A 17,184-nucleotide genomic window follows, 5' to 3' on the forward strand; every position below is an offset into this window, starting at 1 on the left:
TATACATAACACTGCATAGCAGCTGTACTCAGTAATGGTAAATTTCTCTGGATTCTCCTAAATGTATGTCTCTCTTAATTGCAGAGATATGGGACTTAAAAGACTTTAAAAATAATTATTTTGGAAAAATGTTACCCTTTTCCTCCTTCAGATGTATTGCATTCTTTATCTTTTGAATGGTTTATTTACAGATACAGCAAGTTGCTGCGGGTGCTATCAGAAACAAATAATCACGTCATGCCATACACCTTCAATGAGGACTTTTATTTTTGAAGAACTTAATTGTTGTTTGAGTCCTGACTTTTTGATGGGGGAGTTTCCTGCAAATTAAGCCTTTCTCCCTACCAAGCTACATGCAGACCTCTCGACACAGAGCACACAATGCTCACATGTCCCTCCAAGAGCCCATTCCACCTGCTCCAACCATATTTTTGAAGGCGCCGCTCCCATTTCTCTCATATAACTAATATATCGGTACACAAAATACATACCAATTGTACAAATACAACACGCAAATATACAAATGATCTTAAGATATTCAGAATTATAACTAAATGTAAACTTTATAACTTCATTTCTAGCACTACCCTTGATGCTCAAAAATATAGTACTGTCATTAAAAAACAGGCTCTGACAATTTCAGTCATAGCTCCATGAGAGGTTAGTGTGTTTTGTGAAACGACTTCAAAGTGAGAAATAAAAGAATCATGACTGCAACTGAACTGATCCTTTCATAAAAGATAAATGCAATTCACATTTCCAAGCTTTTTGAGTGAACTCAGCCTAGTGTGAAATTACCTGTGAAATGTCAGTTAATTAAATGAATTTCATTTTATATTAGCATTAGTTAGCATTCACAACACTCTGGAAATCAAAATAGTGCATCAACTCTATGCATGCAAATATCTAAAAGTGAGGGAAATCATTAAATGACTGGTTAGAGAGTTATCCATGTCCTCTCACTACAGTGGGTGCTTTGTGGGATATTTTTATACATAACTTGACCTTTGCCTAATTTTGCCAGTAACTTTATTTTTACTGGAAACTTAGTATTGATATTTATTGGGGGGGAAAGAATAGTGCTCTGTTCTCAAGATATCAGTAAAGCTATATAGCTCTGACTATTAAATATTTTGTCAGTAGGTTTTAAAAGCAGTACTGTGATTATTAGTATTTCTCATGTTCTGCAAGGCCCCTGCCTCTGCGGCAGTGCAGTTCCATTGTTCCATAGAGGGGGTGGATTCTAAAGGCCATCCGATGAAGTGGGCGTTAGCCCACGAAAGCTTATGCTCAAATACATTTGTTAGTCTCTAAGGTGCCACAAGTACTCCTGTTCTTTTTGCTGATACAGACTAACATGGCTGCCACTCTGAATCTTGTGGAATTGAGTCAGCTAGAGGCTTCATGTGCATGATCACTCAGGATGGGATGTTTGAGGGTGGTGGGGTGACAGGATTGGTTTCTGTGTGTATGCCCCACAGCTCTTGTCTCGAGGAGGGCTGAAGTAGCCTCCCCTAGCAGCTCTGCAGACTTGTGACAGGGACAAGCTCCCCTTTTCCCCACATGACTCCCCTGCAGCCAGGCTGGTTCATGGACTGAGAATTGCCTCCCAAGAGCATAGGAGAAAAACACAAGTTGAATTTTACCGAAGTTGCAGTACATCCAGGGTACAGTTTATAACAGGACATTCTAAGCTGTGTATATTGTGAAGAACAGAGGTATTGCCATACAGTAACAGATCAATTGTCCAGCTAGCCCATTATTTTTCAGTGATTTATGGCAGAGCATCAGAGAAAGATGTGTTGTTGTGCTTTCATTTAACTACATAATCTATTCCACAGGGGGGAATATTTCTTCTTGAGCCTAGCTAGTGACCAGTTTATGCCTTGATGCATTGAGAGCTCTTTGATTTGATAATCTAGTTTATATAGCTGCAGATGCCATTCCTATTTATAAAAATATCTAATCTTTTAAAAGTTTTGTTGCAACAATACTGACAGAGGGTTTCATGGCTTAATTCTACATTATGTGTAGCAGTCATTCCTTTTATCCCTTCTAAACTCGTTGCGCTTTAATTTCATCAAGTACCATTTTGTTCTTGTTTTATGGGACAGAAGTAGGAAATGCTGAGCCTGATTCTCCATTGCCCTGAAGCTGTTTGTCATCTACACCAGTGCTCCATGAGAATGACTACACAAGGGTGCAGTACAATAGAAAATCAGGTCTGCTGCCACCACCATGGGAAAATGCAGCTGCTCCCTTGAGGTTTTGTTCACCGTTGAATTATCTTCAAAAGTGAGCCAGGAACTATGTAAATAACATACATTGCCCCCCTACACACACAAATAGGTTGCAAATTTCTGTTATGCAAAAATGTGATTTGACGCCTCCATTTTAAACTCAGGTTAGTTTAAATAAACATAAGTAAAAGAAGTTTAGAAAAAACAGCTTGAACTTCCAGCCGGGTTGAAGACATAAGCTTACAAAGGGGAAGAAATGTTATGTGTGGTATGGTTAACTTGTGCTGTATTGAAGATGGGAACTCTAATAGGCAGGACTCCAATAGTGCCTCACAGCGAAGGGCTAATTCATTCTTATTCTGTTTAATTGACTTTCACAACCCATTGCACAGAAAATATTAAAATGATTCTAGCCGTGGTCTGAAAAAGGCAAACAAAAAGGCATAAAGAGGATTTTAAAATATAATTCCAGCACGCATTAGAGCCTCTTGAAACAATCTAGAATTAAGTTGTAGAGATAAATGCATAATTGTAGGGGTTTTGTATATTTTAATATAGCTATCTGAACATTTCCCTAGAAATCACAGGATAAAGCTTTTTAAAATGCAAATATAAACTATCCAAAGTAACTGTTAATGAGAGACATTTTGCTTTTATCTGTACTTAATTAACATAATTAGTATGAAATTGTGCAAGGAACTATGTAATCAGTCTAGCTTTCCCTCAAGCTATTCTAAGAATGTATAGTAAGATGATTTTTAAGAGTCCTTTATTTAAAAATAGTTTCTTACATTGGATCAGCAGGAAGCATGGAATGGCAAAATCTAAAGATAACACACCAGTCCTTAAACTAGGGCCCTCAGAGACTATCAGAATACAGCATAATTAGCAAATGTGCTTGCAGCTGCCTCTGCTACTAAGAGATGAGATGAGAGACTGCTTCTTTCACAGATAATGTGGAGTGCTAAGACACAAAAAAGTTTCTAATATACTATACTTTCTTATAATACACATGTGCCTTCCACCATATGTAAGTTATACTTCAATTCTGCAATGGACTCTAGTACCACAGGTGTTTATATTCTTGAGGAATCCCATTAACATTAATGATATCCTGTCCAGCCATGCTGGTTTGTGTTAGTTGTTCACAGTGCAGGAGTAGGCACCAAAGGGAAACACTTGTAAACATGTTTTGTTTGTCATTTAAATAAAAATGTCTGTAGATAGATTTCATACAGTACTTCTTCTTCAAGTTGGAGACAATACATTCAGTTTCATTCTTTTCTGATTTTCTTGCTCATCTGCACCTCTAGATTCAATGGCATTTGGAATAGAGCTTAACTGTTTTAGCCTGTCATCACACCTTTGGTAATTCAAGCTAAGAGAGCTGCTGCAGGAACAGGTTTTATATATTTATTTTATTTTTATTTTTTAAAAAGTTACCTAGAATTTCTTTCATATGGAATAAAAGAAGTTTAGAGGTAAATAGAAATAAATGAATAAAAAATACCTGTTGATTGTTACTACATGAGGCCACCATTTCTGTAATGTAATTTCTCAGCCATTTTGCAGGCGCAGTTCTGGAAATCTGGTGATTTTATGTGATGCGATACCCTTCTGTGTATAGGTGATGAATATACCTTTCCTTATTTGCACACACCACGAAGTAAGTGGGTTGTAACCCACACAGGGTTCAGGACCCTGCACTCCGTGTCCTTGGCGCACACACACCATCTGACAGATGCAAGCCCTCTGTTGTTTTCCCTGCACAGAAGAGGTGCTCAGGGGAGTGACTGATAAGCAATGCAGAGGTGGCCACTGCCTCCATGGGATTCAGGGCCTGGGTAAAATGTGCTAAACGGCAGAGATGTCTGCAAGGCCAGTGCTCAAAACTGCTGTGTGACACATATGTGGAGGCATGAGAGATCTTGGGTGTGGGTGTGTGATGTGCAAGCGTCGGGGGAGTGTTGTGTTGGGGTGGGACTCTGGTGTGCGTGTGGCAAGGGTGTGAGGTGTGTGTGTATCAGTTGCATGTGTAAGTCTGTCCGGGTGGGGTGTCAGGGGAGGCAGGGCTAGCCCTACCATGAGGCAAACTGAGGCGGCCGCCTCAGGTGCCAGACTGGGGGGGGGGTGCCACTAGGACCCAGAGTGTAAAAAATTGTGTCTGCTACTGGTGCATATGTATTCTCTCTGCTCTAGATGCACAGAGATGGTGGAGTGCTGTGTTGGTGGATGGAGGACAAGAGACATAACAGGCAGGCAGGAGAAAAGGTGAGAGAGAATAACAGAAAGCAGCAGGAGCTGCAGGGAGAGAGACGAGGATGAGCCTCTTATGTACCTCTCTAGGAACCCCCAGGAGCCTGGACTGATTAACACCAGCTTCTCAGGGAGCTTCCTGTTTCCTGCTGCTTCCCTGAACCCACTTGAGGAGAACAGGCAGTCAACTGAAGTAGTAGGAGATAGTTAGGCCCTTAAGACACTGATCTCTTCCCTCACTCAGTCCCTGCTACCAGCCTGCTTATTTGTCCCCTTCAGTGAGTGTTGAGAGCCACTATAGCTGGCACAGAACAGCAGTCATGAGTGAAAGAAGAAAACGCCCCTCTGGGGCAGTATTCAGAAAAAGAAAGAAAGCAAAGGAAGCTTTTCTATCTAAGCAGGAAGGAGCTCTCCTGAGATACATAGACACAAATGTTCACAGTGGAGAGGCTATGGCTTATGTACTCAAAAACCAAGAATGCTGCATACTGTTTTTGTTGCAAACTCTTCCAATCTAATGTTCCAGCCACATTGGGTTCTACAGGAACAAAGGACTGGAAAAATCTGGCTAGAAATCTGTCATGCCATGAGAAGGCAGCAAATCACCAGAGAGCATTCCATAGGTGGAAAGAGCTTAAGATGAGACTAAGGTTAAACGCCACCATAGATGATCATCATCAAGAGAAGATTGCATCAGAGTCTCTTTACTGGCAAAATGTTCCGAAAAGGCTCATTGCCATTGTGAGAATGCTTGCTACCCAAAACCTAGCACTGCGTGGCACTTGTATGTGCCAAACAATGGAAACTTCCTTAAAATTGTGGAGCTGATGGCTGAGTTTGATGCTGTACTCCAGGAGCATCTAAGAAGAGTCCCCACCCAAGAAATGTACACACACACCCAAGAAATGTACACACACCACTACCTTGGAAAAACGATTCAAAATGAGATCATATAGTTACTGGCAACAAAAGGCAAACAGAAGATTGTGGCAGATCTGAAGTCAGTAAGATATTACTCTGTTATTCTGGACTGCACACCTGACATCAGCCATACGGAACACATTACTTTAATGGTGCGTTTTCTAACAACAACGGAACCTAGTGAAAATGTCCCTGCAATGGTGACTGTCAGAGAGCATTTTCTAGAATGTATTGACATTGATGATACTACAGGAGCTGGTATGACAACTGTGCTTCTTAAAAAGCTGGAAGATACGGGAGTTGCGATAGCTGACATGAGAGGTCAGGGCTACGATAATGGTGCCAACATGAGAGGAAAGAACAGAGGAGTGCAGACACGGATCCGAGAGTTAAACCCTCGAGCTTTTTTTGTCCCAGTTCTCATTCATTGAACTTGGTGGTCAGTGATGCAGCATCAGCTTCTAGTGAGGCTGCTGAATTTTTTAATGTAATTCAAAGCATCTATGTATTTTTCTCTGCATCATCTCATCGATGGCAAATTTGAAGCAACATCTGGGAACATCCTCTCTGACACTGAAACCATTGAGTGCCACACGATGGGAAAGTCGAGTGGAGGCGATAAAGCCTATCAAACACCAAATTGGGAAGATAGATGATGCCATAGTTGGCATTATGGAGAATAATGCTATGACAGGAACTGTTCGTAGGAGAACAGTGGCAGAGGGAAATGGAATCACCAGAAATATACATAACTTCAAATTTCTGTGTGGCTTAGTGTTGTGGCATGACATACTGTTTGAAATAAACATTGTAAGCAAGAGACTCCAAGGTGTTGACCTTGATATATCTGGAGCAATGGAACAACTGGACAAAGCAAAGTCACACCTACAGTCTTACCGGTCAGATGACGGATTTCAAAACGTTCTGAAGAGTGCACAGAAGTTAGCAGAGGAACTTCACACTGAAGCTATTTTCCCACCCATTTACGAATACAAGAGTCACGGAAGAAGACATTTTGATTACGAGGCATGGGATAATCCCATAAGAGACCCCAAACAACAATTCAAAGTTGAATTCTTTAACCAGGTGCTAGATTGTGCAATACAGTCAGTTGAAGAACGTTTCATGCAGCTCAAGGAACACAGCAGTATATTTGGGATGTTGTATGATACTCCAAAACTCCTCACTATACCTGAAGAAGACCTACACCAGCAATGCAGGGCACTAGAGACCGTGTTAACACATGATGGCATGCGTGATATTGATGCGAGTGATTTAGGTGATGAACTGATACATTTCAGCAGGATCAACTCCAAAGGCTGTTCTGGAATACATGTCCACAAATAAGATGACCACCTTCTTTCCAAATGCTTGTGTTGCACTGCACATACTTCTAACACTTCCTGTAACAGGCGCCAGTGGAGAACGCAGCTTCTCCAAGCTGAAGTTAATAAAAACACATCTACGCTCCGCAATGACACAGGAGAGGCTGGTCGGCCTTGCAACCACCTCAACAGAGCATGAGCTGGCCCAGACTGTGGACCTTCAGGAAGCAGTTCAAATCTCTGCAACCAAGACGGCCCGGAAAGCACCACTTTGATTATTCAAACAGATACAAATGCCAGAGTTTACTATGCAGCCAAGGAAAGTGACATTTGCTGGTCGGGCGTTTGAAAGTTCAGTGTTACTTCTAGGGTTACCATATTTTGAGCCTCCAAAAGGAGGACACTCCACGGGGCCCTGGCCCCGCCCCGCCCCTTCCCCAAAGTCCCCGCCCCAACTCCGCCCCCTCCCCTGCTTCCCGCGAACATTTGATTCGCGGGAAGCCTGAAGCAGGTAAGGAGGGTGTGGGGGGAGGAGGCGCGGCCCAGTCTGGCCCCCCCCGGTGTCTCCAGCCTGGGTCGGCTCGGGCTCTGGGGTGCCGGCCCTGGGCCAGCCCCCGGCCTGCCCAGCACTGCCAGTCTCCGGCCCGGCCCCCGGCCAAGCACCCCCGGCCCGCCCAGCACTGCCGGTCCCCGGCCCGGCCCCCGGCTCAGCATCCCCTGGCCCCAGCCCCCAGCTTGGCACCGCCAGCCCGGCCCCTGGCTTGGCACCGCCGGCCCGGTCCCCAGCCCTGCCCCGCACCGCCGGCCCCCAGCCCCAGCTCAGCACCGACGGCCCCGCATGTCCCGATTTTCCCGGACGTGTCCGGCTTTTTGGGATTTCCCCCCGGACGGGGATTTGGAGCCCAAAAAGCCGGACATGTCCGGGAAAATCCGGACGTATGGTAACCCTAGTTACTTCACATTTCTGAACAAGGCACTTTAAGTTGTTTGTTCTCCGTTACTGGGGCAGGCAGCGGAGCAGAGCGGGAAGAAGGCAGACTTGAGACCTTCCAACGTTTAGGCCTCGGGGCCTCAGTTGAGCTCCCCCCTCAGGTGCCAAAATGGTGTCGGCCAGCCCTGAGGGCAAGTCTCGGGGGACGGGGTTGTGGCCTCACTAACGTTACTCGCGCGCGCTGCGCGCGGCTAACGGCTCTGCCCGCGGGGCGGGGCGGGGCTGGGCGGGGCGCTCGTTCTGCCAGGCTGCCCCGCCCCCGCTCTGGGCGGCTCTCCCCGCCAAACGCAGAGGAAGGGGCGGGGCGTGGTTCCCGCCTCGTTGTGAGAGGCTGGGGGCGGGGCTAGGCAGACTGACAGGGCGCCGCTCTCCACCCGCTCCAAGAAGGGAGCGTTGCCATCACCCTCGCTCCCAGCAACCCCTGCGACATGGAGCTGCGGGATCACCGCGCGCGCGCTCCCTTCTCCGGCACGCGCACGCACACACTCGTCCGCCTCCACGTTCCCATAATTCTGCGCGGGGGTGGGCTCTCTTTTCGCGTCATTTCCGACTCCTTCCGGTTTCGCCGAAATGGTGCCCCCGGTGCAGGTGTCGCCGCTCATCAAGGTAACGGGGCTGGGGGCGTTGTCCGGGGCTGGAGCCGGGCTCCCCCGGCCCCGCCAGCCCCCTGGGGCGGAGCCGACCCGGGCGCGGGCCGGGCGGGGGAAGGTGACCCCGGGGGAGGTCAGAGCTGGGCCTGGCGGGGATCGGCCCAGACCGGGCTGCGCCGGCCCCTCCCCCGCTGCCGTAGCTCGTGTCTCGGACCCGGCTGCGGGCTCGGGGCCGGGGGCCGGCTCGGGGTGCAGGAAACCCTCCCGAGCCGCGCTGCAAGGCGGGGGCCAGCCCTGTTCCTCCGCCCGGTGGTGGGGGGTGCCTGGGATCTCAGCCCAAGCCCGGGTACCATCCAGCTTGTTCCGCTGTCCTGCAGCCTCCCTCTGTATGCCAAGTACAGTATTTCCTCCCTCCCTTCCTTCCGCAGTTCACCAGGTACTCGGCGCTGCTGGTTGGGATGCTCTACGGGAAGAAGCGATATGGTAAGTGCCGAAACTGCATTTATGGCTGCAGGAGAAACTAGTAAATTTAAAAGCAGCAAAGAGTCTTGTGGCACCTTATAGACTCACAGACGTATTGGAGCATAAGCTTTCGTGGGTGAATGCCCACTTTGTCGGATGCATCAAAAAGAAGTGAGCATTCACCCACGAAAGCTCATGTTCCTATACGTCTGTTAGTCTATAAGGTGCCACAAGACTCTTTGGTGCTTTTACAGATCCAGACTAACACGGCTACCCCTTTGATATTAAATTTAACTCACTGGCCACTAATAGCTAAGACCCTGCTATAGTCTGGTGCCCTGCGATGTATAGGTCAGGCTAGATGATGTGCTAGTCCCTTCTGGCCTTAAACTCTGTGACTGTCTGTTTTGACCGATCAGTTCCTACGGTAATTAGCAGAATAAGACACAAGTCTGTGTGTTCATTTCTTTGCAGTGTTGATCCCAGATGAGAGAGACAAGATGGGTGAGAGAATATATTTTATTGGACAAACTTCTGTTGGTGAAATAGACAAGCTTTTGAGCTACTCAGCGCTCTTTTTCAGTGACCTGAAGTTGGTCCAATAAAGAGATTACTCCATCCACCTTTTCTTTTCAGCTTGAATGTAAAAACAGTTTATTACCATTACTTTTGTTACAAAATAAACTTTGAAATGACGTAAGTTATCAGTCGGAAGTTTGAGTCTTTATTGATGCTGGTGTGTTTGGGTTAATGTTGGCTAAATCCAGTCAATAGAAAAAGGATTAGGTATAATTAAATATTGGTAATTTGTCTACTTAGTTTGATGTCTTGAATAGTAAAGTGATCACACATGAGGATATACAAAAAATTAAGCTTTTAATTATATATTTTGTGTGGCACCTTGAAATTGGTCAGCGTGTTGTCTGGCATGTACATAAAGTTCTTGTTAGTGTTAAATTTAGGGTCCGAGGTTTGCGTTATCTGAACACAGACATCTAAGGTATGCACTGTCAGGGTACTCTATACTGATTTGAGTTTGTGATGTGTACTGCTGAAGAATGACCTGTCTGAAGGTCAGACAGTAGTTCAAGTATTTAAGGGTCATATCAGTGTGCTTTGACTAAAAGCAGGAATAAGGATTTGTCTACCCACTGATTTAACTAAATGGGTTTAAAAAAACCCCTAATGATGTGAAATCTGTACAATCGCCTGGGATGGGCACAGTTACCCTGGTATGAATGTGTGTGTATTGGTATAGCTTGTTTTGGTAAAAACATCTTTGTATTATCATAGCGCTTAGTAACAAGATCCAATGGCTGGAAGTTGAAGCTAGACAAACCCAGAATAAAAGATGGCTCCTGCCCCTGGGAGCTTACGATTTAAGTATAAAACACTCAACAGCAGATGAATATACACACAGGCAGGGGAGTAGGAGGAAACAATGAGACAGTATTGGCCAGCTTGATGGGCATCGGTTTGAGCACAGCAAGCTTCTTGTAGACATGGCAAAGAAGAGCCTGAAGGAGGAATATGAGGTAGCTTTGAAGTTTGTTTTTTTTTTTTTTTTTAGGAAGCTTCTCCCAAGGGCAGTATAGGAGAATAGCACAAAGGTGCTTGTTTGAAAACCTAACTGGTGAGGGAGGCTGTTATCACTGGCCAATCAGAGATTGGCATTTGAGCAACCTGTGCAAAGCTGTCTGCAATAGGGGATTGAACCACTCTGACTAAATCAGTTTTTTATCTTAGTTAAGTCACTGTTTCACAAAAAGAAAGGGAAAATGGAAGAGAATAAGTCGTCAACAGCACTGTTGAGGCTTTGTGTGCCCTAAGTCAGCAGTTCTCAAACTGTTCTCAAACCTTTTTTAATGGGCTTGCCAGGGCTGGAATTAGACTTGCTGGGGCCCTAGGCCAAAGCCCGAGCCGGAGGGTTTCAGCCTGGGCAGCAGGGCTCAGGTTACAGCCCCACCCCCACACCCCCCCCCCCTCGGGGCTGAAGCCCTTTGCCCCGGCCCTTCCCCCCCGCTCTCCCCACACACACACCCGCCTGGGACGGTGGGACTCGGGTGGGCTCAGGCTTTGGTTCCCCTCCTGGGGTTGTATAGTAATTTTTGTTGTCAGAAGGGGGTTGGTTTGTTGCACCAGTATAGCTGATCCAGTATAAACTCCTAGTGTACATATGCTGCACTGGTGTAAAGAGTTAATGTAGTTTTACACCAAAGTTTTACATCAGTATGGTATGTCTACACGAGATTTTTGCACTGGTGCAAAGAAGTATACAAGGTCAAAGTCCTTCAGTCTTAGGATGATGAAGCTGCATTAAATGCCTGGGGTAGACCTGAAATACTTGCTGCTTCTTGCAAAAAGTGTTTTCACTTGTGGAAGATGAAATATATTTCTTCACTGACTTGAAGATGCAAAATTCTAAAGTGTTTAGTGATAATTAACTTAAAACTGGAGTCAGTTGTATGCAAATTTTCCAAGTCCTGCTGCCCAAGTGAGATTTTTTTTTCTTCCCGTTGAGCAGGTAGTTTCTAAAAGTCTTATGTGTAGAGTGCCTTAGATAAAAGGTTATGGATACATAACATTTTTGTTCAATGACAGACTACCTAAAGCCTGTTGCCGAAGAGGAAAGGAGAATAGAGAATGAAGAGAAAAAGAAGCGTGAAGAATTGGAACGAATTGCGAAAGAACTAGCAGAAGGTATTTTTTTAAATATTAGCATACCCTTTCTGTGCCCTAAAAGTACCTCAAAAAACACTGTTTGAACATAAATGCTTTTTTTTTAAATAAAGAGACACTGTCAAGTGGCTTAGATGAACATGGATGAAAATGTTTTCATATATGGCTTTTCATTGAAATGTCTTTATTAAAACTAATACCAGCATGGTAGAAAATAGACATCATTGTGTTAGTGCATGATTACCAGAAAAAAAAACTATTTTAATATAGTTGTCCAAGCTGAAACACAATGCAAACACTTTATAGTACAGTCCTAAACAGCAGAAATGGTGACAAACTACCGGTAGTTATTGTCAAGTACTCAATAGTGAGTCTTTATATTACAGGCAAATAGTTTTATAAATCTTATTTAATTTAAAGTAAGGAGAATAAAATATTCAAACTTTGAGTCTTTTCATTGGAAGAAGTCTCTTTGGGAAGATTTTTATTAGAGGACAGGCTGAACTAGATGATGGCAAGATCCTTCTCATTCTGTGTCTGTTTTCACTTCATATAAAGTCTGTACTAATAAGCCCCAGATATTAAAGTATCAGCTGAAATTTTGCCCACAAGACTTAACTGTCTTCTCTCATCTATATTATGCCAGCTCAGAATGGGCTCTAAATATTAGGGAGAAGCTGCTAGATCAGTTTTGACTTATTGGTGTAATAACACAAATTACTTCTCAGGTTCTGGATGTAGAGACAGTAATGGAATGGTTACATAAAATTATTTTTAACACTTGCAGACTCTGTTGGTTGGCCTTGGCTGTGGAACAGCCTACTTAAAAATTAAATTAATGGGACTTGTATGGAATTTTAGGTACACAAAATTTAAATTTGGTTAAAGTGCGTTCCTGGGAGCAGCAACGCCTTCAGAGAGACTGAACATGAATCTTGAAACCTTGCACATTTTATTCATACAGAGGTTACCAGACTTTTTTCTTATGGTAGGGTCCTTCATTTTCATAAAGTATATCATGGATTACGTAATTGAGAATGGGAAGATAGGTAAACTGCTTGCTTCCCATTAACAATTGCCTAACATCCCTGTGGTAAGTAGAACAGTTACTTGCATTAAATACTTACTTTTTCCATATATTATTAGCTTCACTGAATGCAGGTTAGCTACTAGAAGTGAAGAGAGTCAGCAGCAAGTGGCCCAATTTGCTATGCAGACTACAGTTTGGGAATGTCTGTATTTGAAACTTTGAAACATTAGCAGTGAGTTAACCTGACTCTCTTTATTCCCTTTCAGCCAGTGAGGACTCTATACTGAAATGAACAAATTGCATTGGACCTCATTTTCATCTTCAGCAAAATCTGAAGCCTTGAATTAGCTATGTTAAGTTCATTTAAGCACTATATTTACTGTTTCTGTCAATAAATACTTGTGAACCATATTAATTCATTGATTTTTGCATATACTATACAAAGTACAAGTAAGAGGTATTGATGTAATGTAGGAAGAAGCAGATATTCCCTTGTGTATCTGGTAACGAATCAATAACATCCCTTATGCTAAAGTGACCCCAACATGTCTAAAAATGCAAAGTCACTAATTGTGGCTCTGACTTGATGGGTGAAAGCCAGTTTAACCATGGTTAAAATCATTGCTACAGCATAAGCCTACAACTCCTGTATTTAACCATGTATTCAAATTCAGAACTGCTTTTCCAGTGTCAAACATCAGATTGGACTGCCTGTTGGGAAGACAGAGTTCTCATTACGTTACTGAGTGATGGGTGTTTCTAAAACTGTCTTGAAAATGAGTTTTTTTTCTAATGAGTAAATTAAAAGAGACAACATTGTAATGGGCAACAGAGAGTCCTGTGGCACCTTACAGACTAAGATATGTATTGGAGCATAAGCTTTCATGGGTGAATACCCACTTCGTCGGATGCATTCACCCACGAAAGCTTATGCTCCAATACATCTGTTAGTCTATAAGGTGCCACAGGACTCTTAGTCTGGATCTGTAAAAAGCAACAAACATGGCTACCCCTCTGATACATTAACATTGTAATGGGCATATCTTACAGTCTAACTCAGGAAACTTTGCATCTGTAACTGTTATGGACTGAACAGTGTCAACTTGGGGTCTTGTATTCAGTTTCTTTTTACTTTTAATTTTTTCCTAATGGTGGACCTAACTTAACACCTGTAAACACCCAATGGATTAAATGTTTAGCCTAGTGTATAAAGTGTTTAATATTTTCAAGATCACTACCTTTTTTGTAAAACCATATCAGGATTTGAACTAACGTATGGCTATCAGTATAACTACCTATCTCTTAAAGTGGACATCTGATGTTAAACTCTTTTCATGTCAAAAGTTCACCTAATAAAAGATTGAGAGGGTGGTGGGGGCCGGGGAAACAGCTGAAAGGACTTGCCATTTACACTTCAAATCAATTGACATTTAATGCTAATTTACTTTCTGAAAAAGACATACTTCCAGTGCTGCTGTGAACTATGGAGTGCGGTCACCTTCAGTTTAAAGTATCCGTTTTGGATAGCTAGCACTCTAGTATATCTGTAAGAACAGCCACATAAGGAAATTTGAACATAGCTGGGAAATATCAGACTAAATATTGTCTTCAGCACTTTAGCTATCTACTGATGCATATGCATTAATGAATCTGCTAATCACCCTCTTATTCTTGCAGATTCCTGCTTCCTTCACTGCAAGGTGTGGTTAATGTGCTGAGAATAAGGCAACTGAGCAAAATTTAACTTTTGCTGTTAACTCCCTGCCTTTTTTGCTGTACTGTCCGTCTTCTGCAGAGAGGCATTATATTGTTTAGATAACCACTGTAAATGTAGATGAATTCCCTTGCTTTCAATAAACATACATTGAACATATTTAGGATTATTCAGGCAGCCCTGTGGCCTATGCTTGTTGAACACAATTTAATAGCAAACTAACACAGAAATAATAGTATGAGTGCCTGTAAACCCAACACTTGTATGTTAGAGCTGTGCTCAGACCACCTTGTCTCAAGACTTAACTCTGTGCCTTTCCCTTTGGGGGCAGGATGTGTTTCCTCTCTTACATGAGGCTAGGGCAGTGTTTCCCAAACTGTGGGGCATGCCGAGGAATGTTCTGGGGGGGTGGCAGGGGCTGGGTGGTGCTCCCTCCCCACTTTCTGCTCTGGCCACGGCCCCACCCCCCAGCAGCTCTGGCCCCAGCCTCTGCCCTCTTACCCCTGTCCATCCCTCCCCCAGGAGCCACAGCCCCGCTCCTGGCCCTGGTTCCTGATCACGGTTCCTGGGGGCGTGTGATGTGAAAAGTTGGGGGAGCACTGAGGTAGGGGAAGAGGGATTTCTGTATCCCATTCTTTGCTGTAGCAGAGGGCAATACCTCTGAGTATGCATTGGGATGGAGCAGAAAGGTAGTGACAGAGTGGGGGAAGATGAGAAAAGAGAGGGGGAGGATTTAGGGGGGGAAATGAGAGTGATGAGAGAAATTGGAAACCTGAATTCTGGGGGGGGAAAGGGTTACCACAAAATGGGAAGGTGAAAATAAAGGAATAAATATACAAAGCATATACCTTTATAAAAAAAAAAACAAAACCAGCCAGTCTCCTTCACTGGTGTAAATTAGGCATTACTGACATTCAATGAGAATCAGAGATCCTTGTGGACCCAATTCTCCTTTCTCTTCAGTTAGGAGTAGCTACAGATGTAAGTGAGTCACAAGTGTAAAAGCACGGGAGGTGACAAGAGTATCAAGGTGGTATGTTTGTTTATTTTTACAAAAGCTAACAGAACATGACTTAACTATAATAAATCTCTCATAAAACAGTGACTTGTGCGAAAGGGGGTGGGAGGGGGGGGAGTGACCTTGAATAAGAGGAGAGGAGAGCAGGATATCTCCTTACATCCTTCCCCTATCATTTCCTTTGCCGTGTTCTTGTAAGTGTGGCTGCACAGACCAATCTGAAGCCACATGTTAGAATTTGTTTCTCTAATTCAGGTGTCAGCATTTCAGAAGTGTTAGGGAATGCAGGGGTGTCCCAAAGAAACAAGGTGGGTAAGGGAATATATTTTATTGGACCAACTTCTAGATATTCTCTCACCTACCTTCTGTCTCTAATATCCTGGGATCAACACTGCAAACAACAATGGAGGATATTCCAAAACCAGAAAGAGGTCTAATTGTAGCATCTACCCCAAGCTTGATCATATTCTTGTTTTCCATAATTTTGATCAAAATAGGCCTACTTTTTGGTCAGGCAGGTTACATTATGAACAAACTATATTAAAATAATATGAATGTTGCAAAGTCACACACTCAAGGAATGCCAGAATTAAGGTTGCTTTTGCAACTTTAATTTAGCGCCCTTGTGCCTATGCATTGAAACACACTCTCATTACATGATCACATGCTATGTTTTCCCCAGGATCCCCGCCTCATTCCGTGCACAAAACTGATCATGCTCAGGGAATGAGCAGCTTTTCGATATTTTGTTTTATCCTCATCCTGCAATGTGTGGCCCCATGTAGCATTGACTGCATACTATTCAAACCCTGCTACAGAATTATTCTTCTCCTCATGGGTGTTTCTTTGGCTTCAGTGGAGTTGCAATTGTTTAGACCAGATCTGAATTTGGCTCAATTCCTTCAAAAGATAAAGTTTATGGATGTGTGAGAAGGACAGATGATTTAACAGTTCTATTGTTAACACACTCTTGTGCTCTGATTCACTGTTCTAGGTGAAAGCCCACATTCTGAACTCAGCTCTAGGGGCATCAGTGGAATAACTCCATAGCTGTACCGGCGTAACTGAGATCAGAATCTCAGCATAAATGTTTGGATAAAGGGAATCTTTCTCCCTATGAGATGAATGGATCTGACCCTTTTACATATTGCTGACTTGTCCATGTGGTCCTGCAAGATACATTCAAGGAGTTAATTCTGCCTCAATTTACCCAGCATGTAACCTCTGGCTGCACGCTAGGTAAATCACAGTTGAATTGGGCACAAAGTCTGTTCACCATCCATCTGACCCTGTAAATATATGCATGGGGGTTTGGAGTAGGGAAGGGGGAATTCAGACTTCAGGACATATGCTACAGCCATTAGTCATGCAAGTAGATTCATGGGACCAAATTTTGCCCTGTCTTAAACGGTACAACCCAGTGACTTCAGTGGCATTGTATGGAGTGAGAAAGAGGGCAGAATTTGTCTCATTGTCCTCAGTAAGGGTGCTCACATGGGTCCGGTAAACAAAACTAGACCCTTCCATGGCTAGGTGACGAGCCCAGTTTAGGTAATTAAAGGGTTAAATCAAGAATTTATATTTGTACACTGGAACTTTTTTCTCTTACAAGATCTTTCCCAGGGTGTGTAGTTCATACGCCAGCAGAAATAGGTTTAAATGATACAACAGGTTCTAGATGGGGGAGTTGTTCCTCCATTGCAAGTTGTCATCATAGCGGCTGTATGAGAGGAAACAAGTAATTAGAGATACATTCGCAGCTGCTATAAACCCACTGTAATTTGAAATCCTTTAGTCTTTAACTGAGTCATTTTACATTTTAACCCTTGGAAGGCTCTCAGTGAGGAAGCTGGTATAAATTCCTAGATATTCTGACGTGCTACCAATGTGCTCAGAGCCGTTTTCTACACAAAACAGTTCTTGCTCCAAAATGCTTCAGGATAATGATCTCCCTGACT

At 43.6% G+C, this 17,184-nt stretch overlaps 2 protein-coding genes across 2 annotated transcripts in view; one reads left to right on the forward strand and one right to left on the reverse strand.

The window, feature by feature from the left end:
- Positions 1–8,256: 8,256 nt before the first annotated feature.
- Positions 8,257–12,905, forward strand: ATP5ME (ATP synthase membrane subunit e). Its single transcript, XM_026663385.1, has 4 exons — positions 8,257–8,339; positions 8,752–8,806; positions 11,387–11,485; positions 12,761–12,905. Exons 1-4 carry the CDS (start codon positions 8,304–8,306, stop codon positions 12,784–12,786), a joined length of 216 nt encoding a protein of 71 aa, XP_026519170.1. The 5' UTR covers positions 8,257–8,303; the 3' UTR covers positions 12,787–12,905.
- A 3,657-nt stretch (positions 12,906–16,562) lies between these two features.
- Positions 16,563–17,184, reverse strand: part of LOC113409444 (rod cGMP-specific 3',5'-cyclic phosphodiesterase subunit beta-like) — a 42,906-nt gene continuing 42,284 nt past the window's right edge. The window contains exon 22 of the mRNA XM_026663364.1: positions 16,563–16,946. Within this exon, the coding sequence (XP_026519149.1) occupies positions 16,882–16,946 (65 nt within the window). The 3' untranslated portion in view covers positions 16,563–16,881. The remainder of the gene's footprint in view (positions 16,947–17,184) is intronic.

This window comes from Terrapene carolina, unplaced genomic scaffold, assembly GCF_002925995.2.
Source record: "Terrapene carolina triunguis isolate 2854851 unplaced genomic scaffold, T_m_triunguis-2.0 Scaffold33392, whole genome shotgun sequence".
In the NCBI taxonomy this organism is placed as follows: domain Eukaryota; kingdom Metazoa; phylum Chordata; order Testudines; family Emydidae; genus Terrapene; species Terrapene triunguis.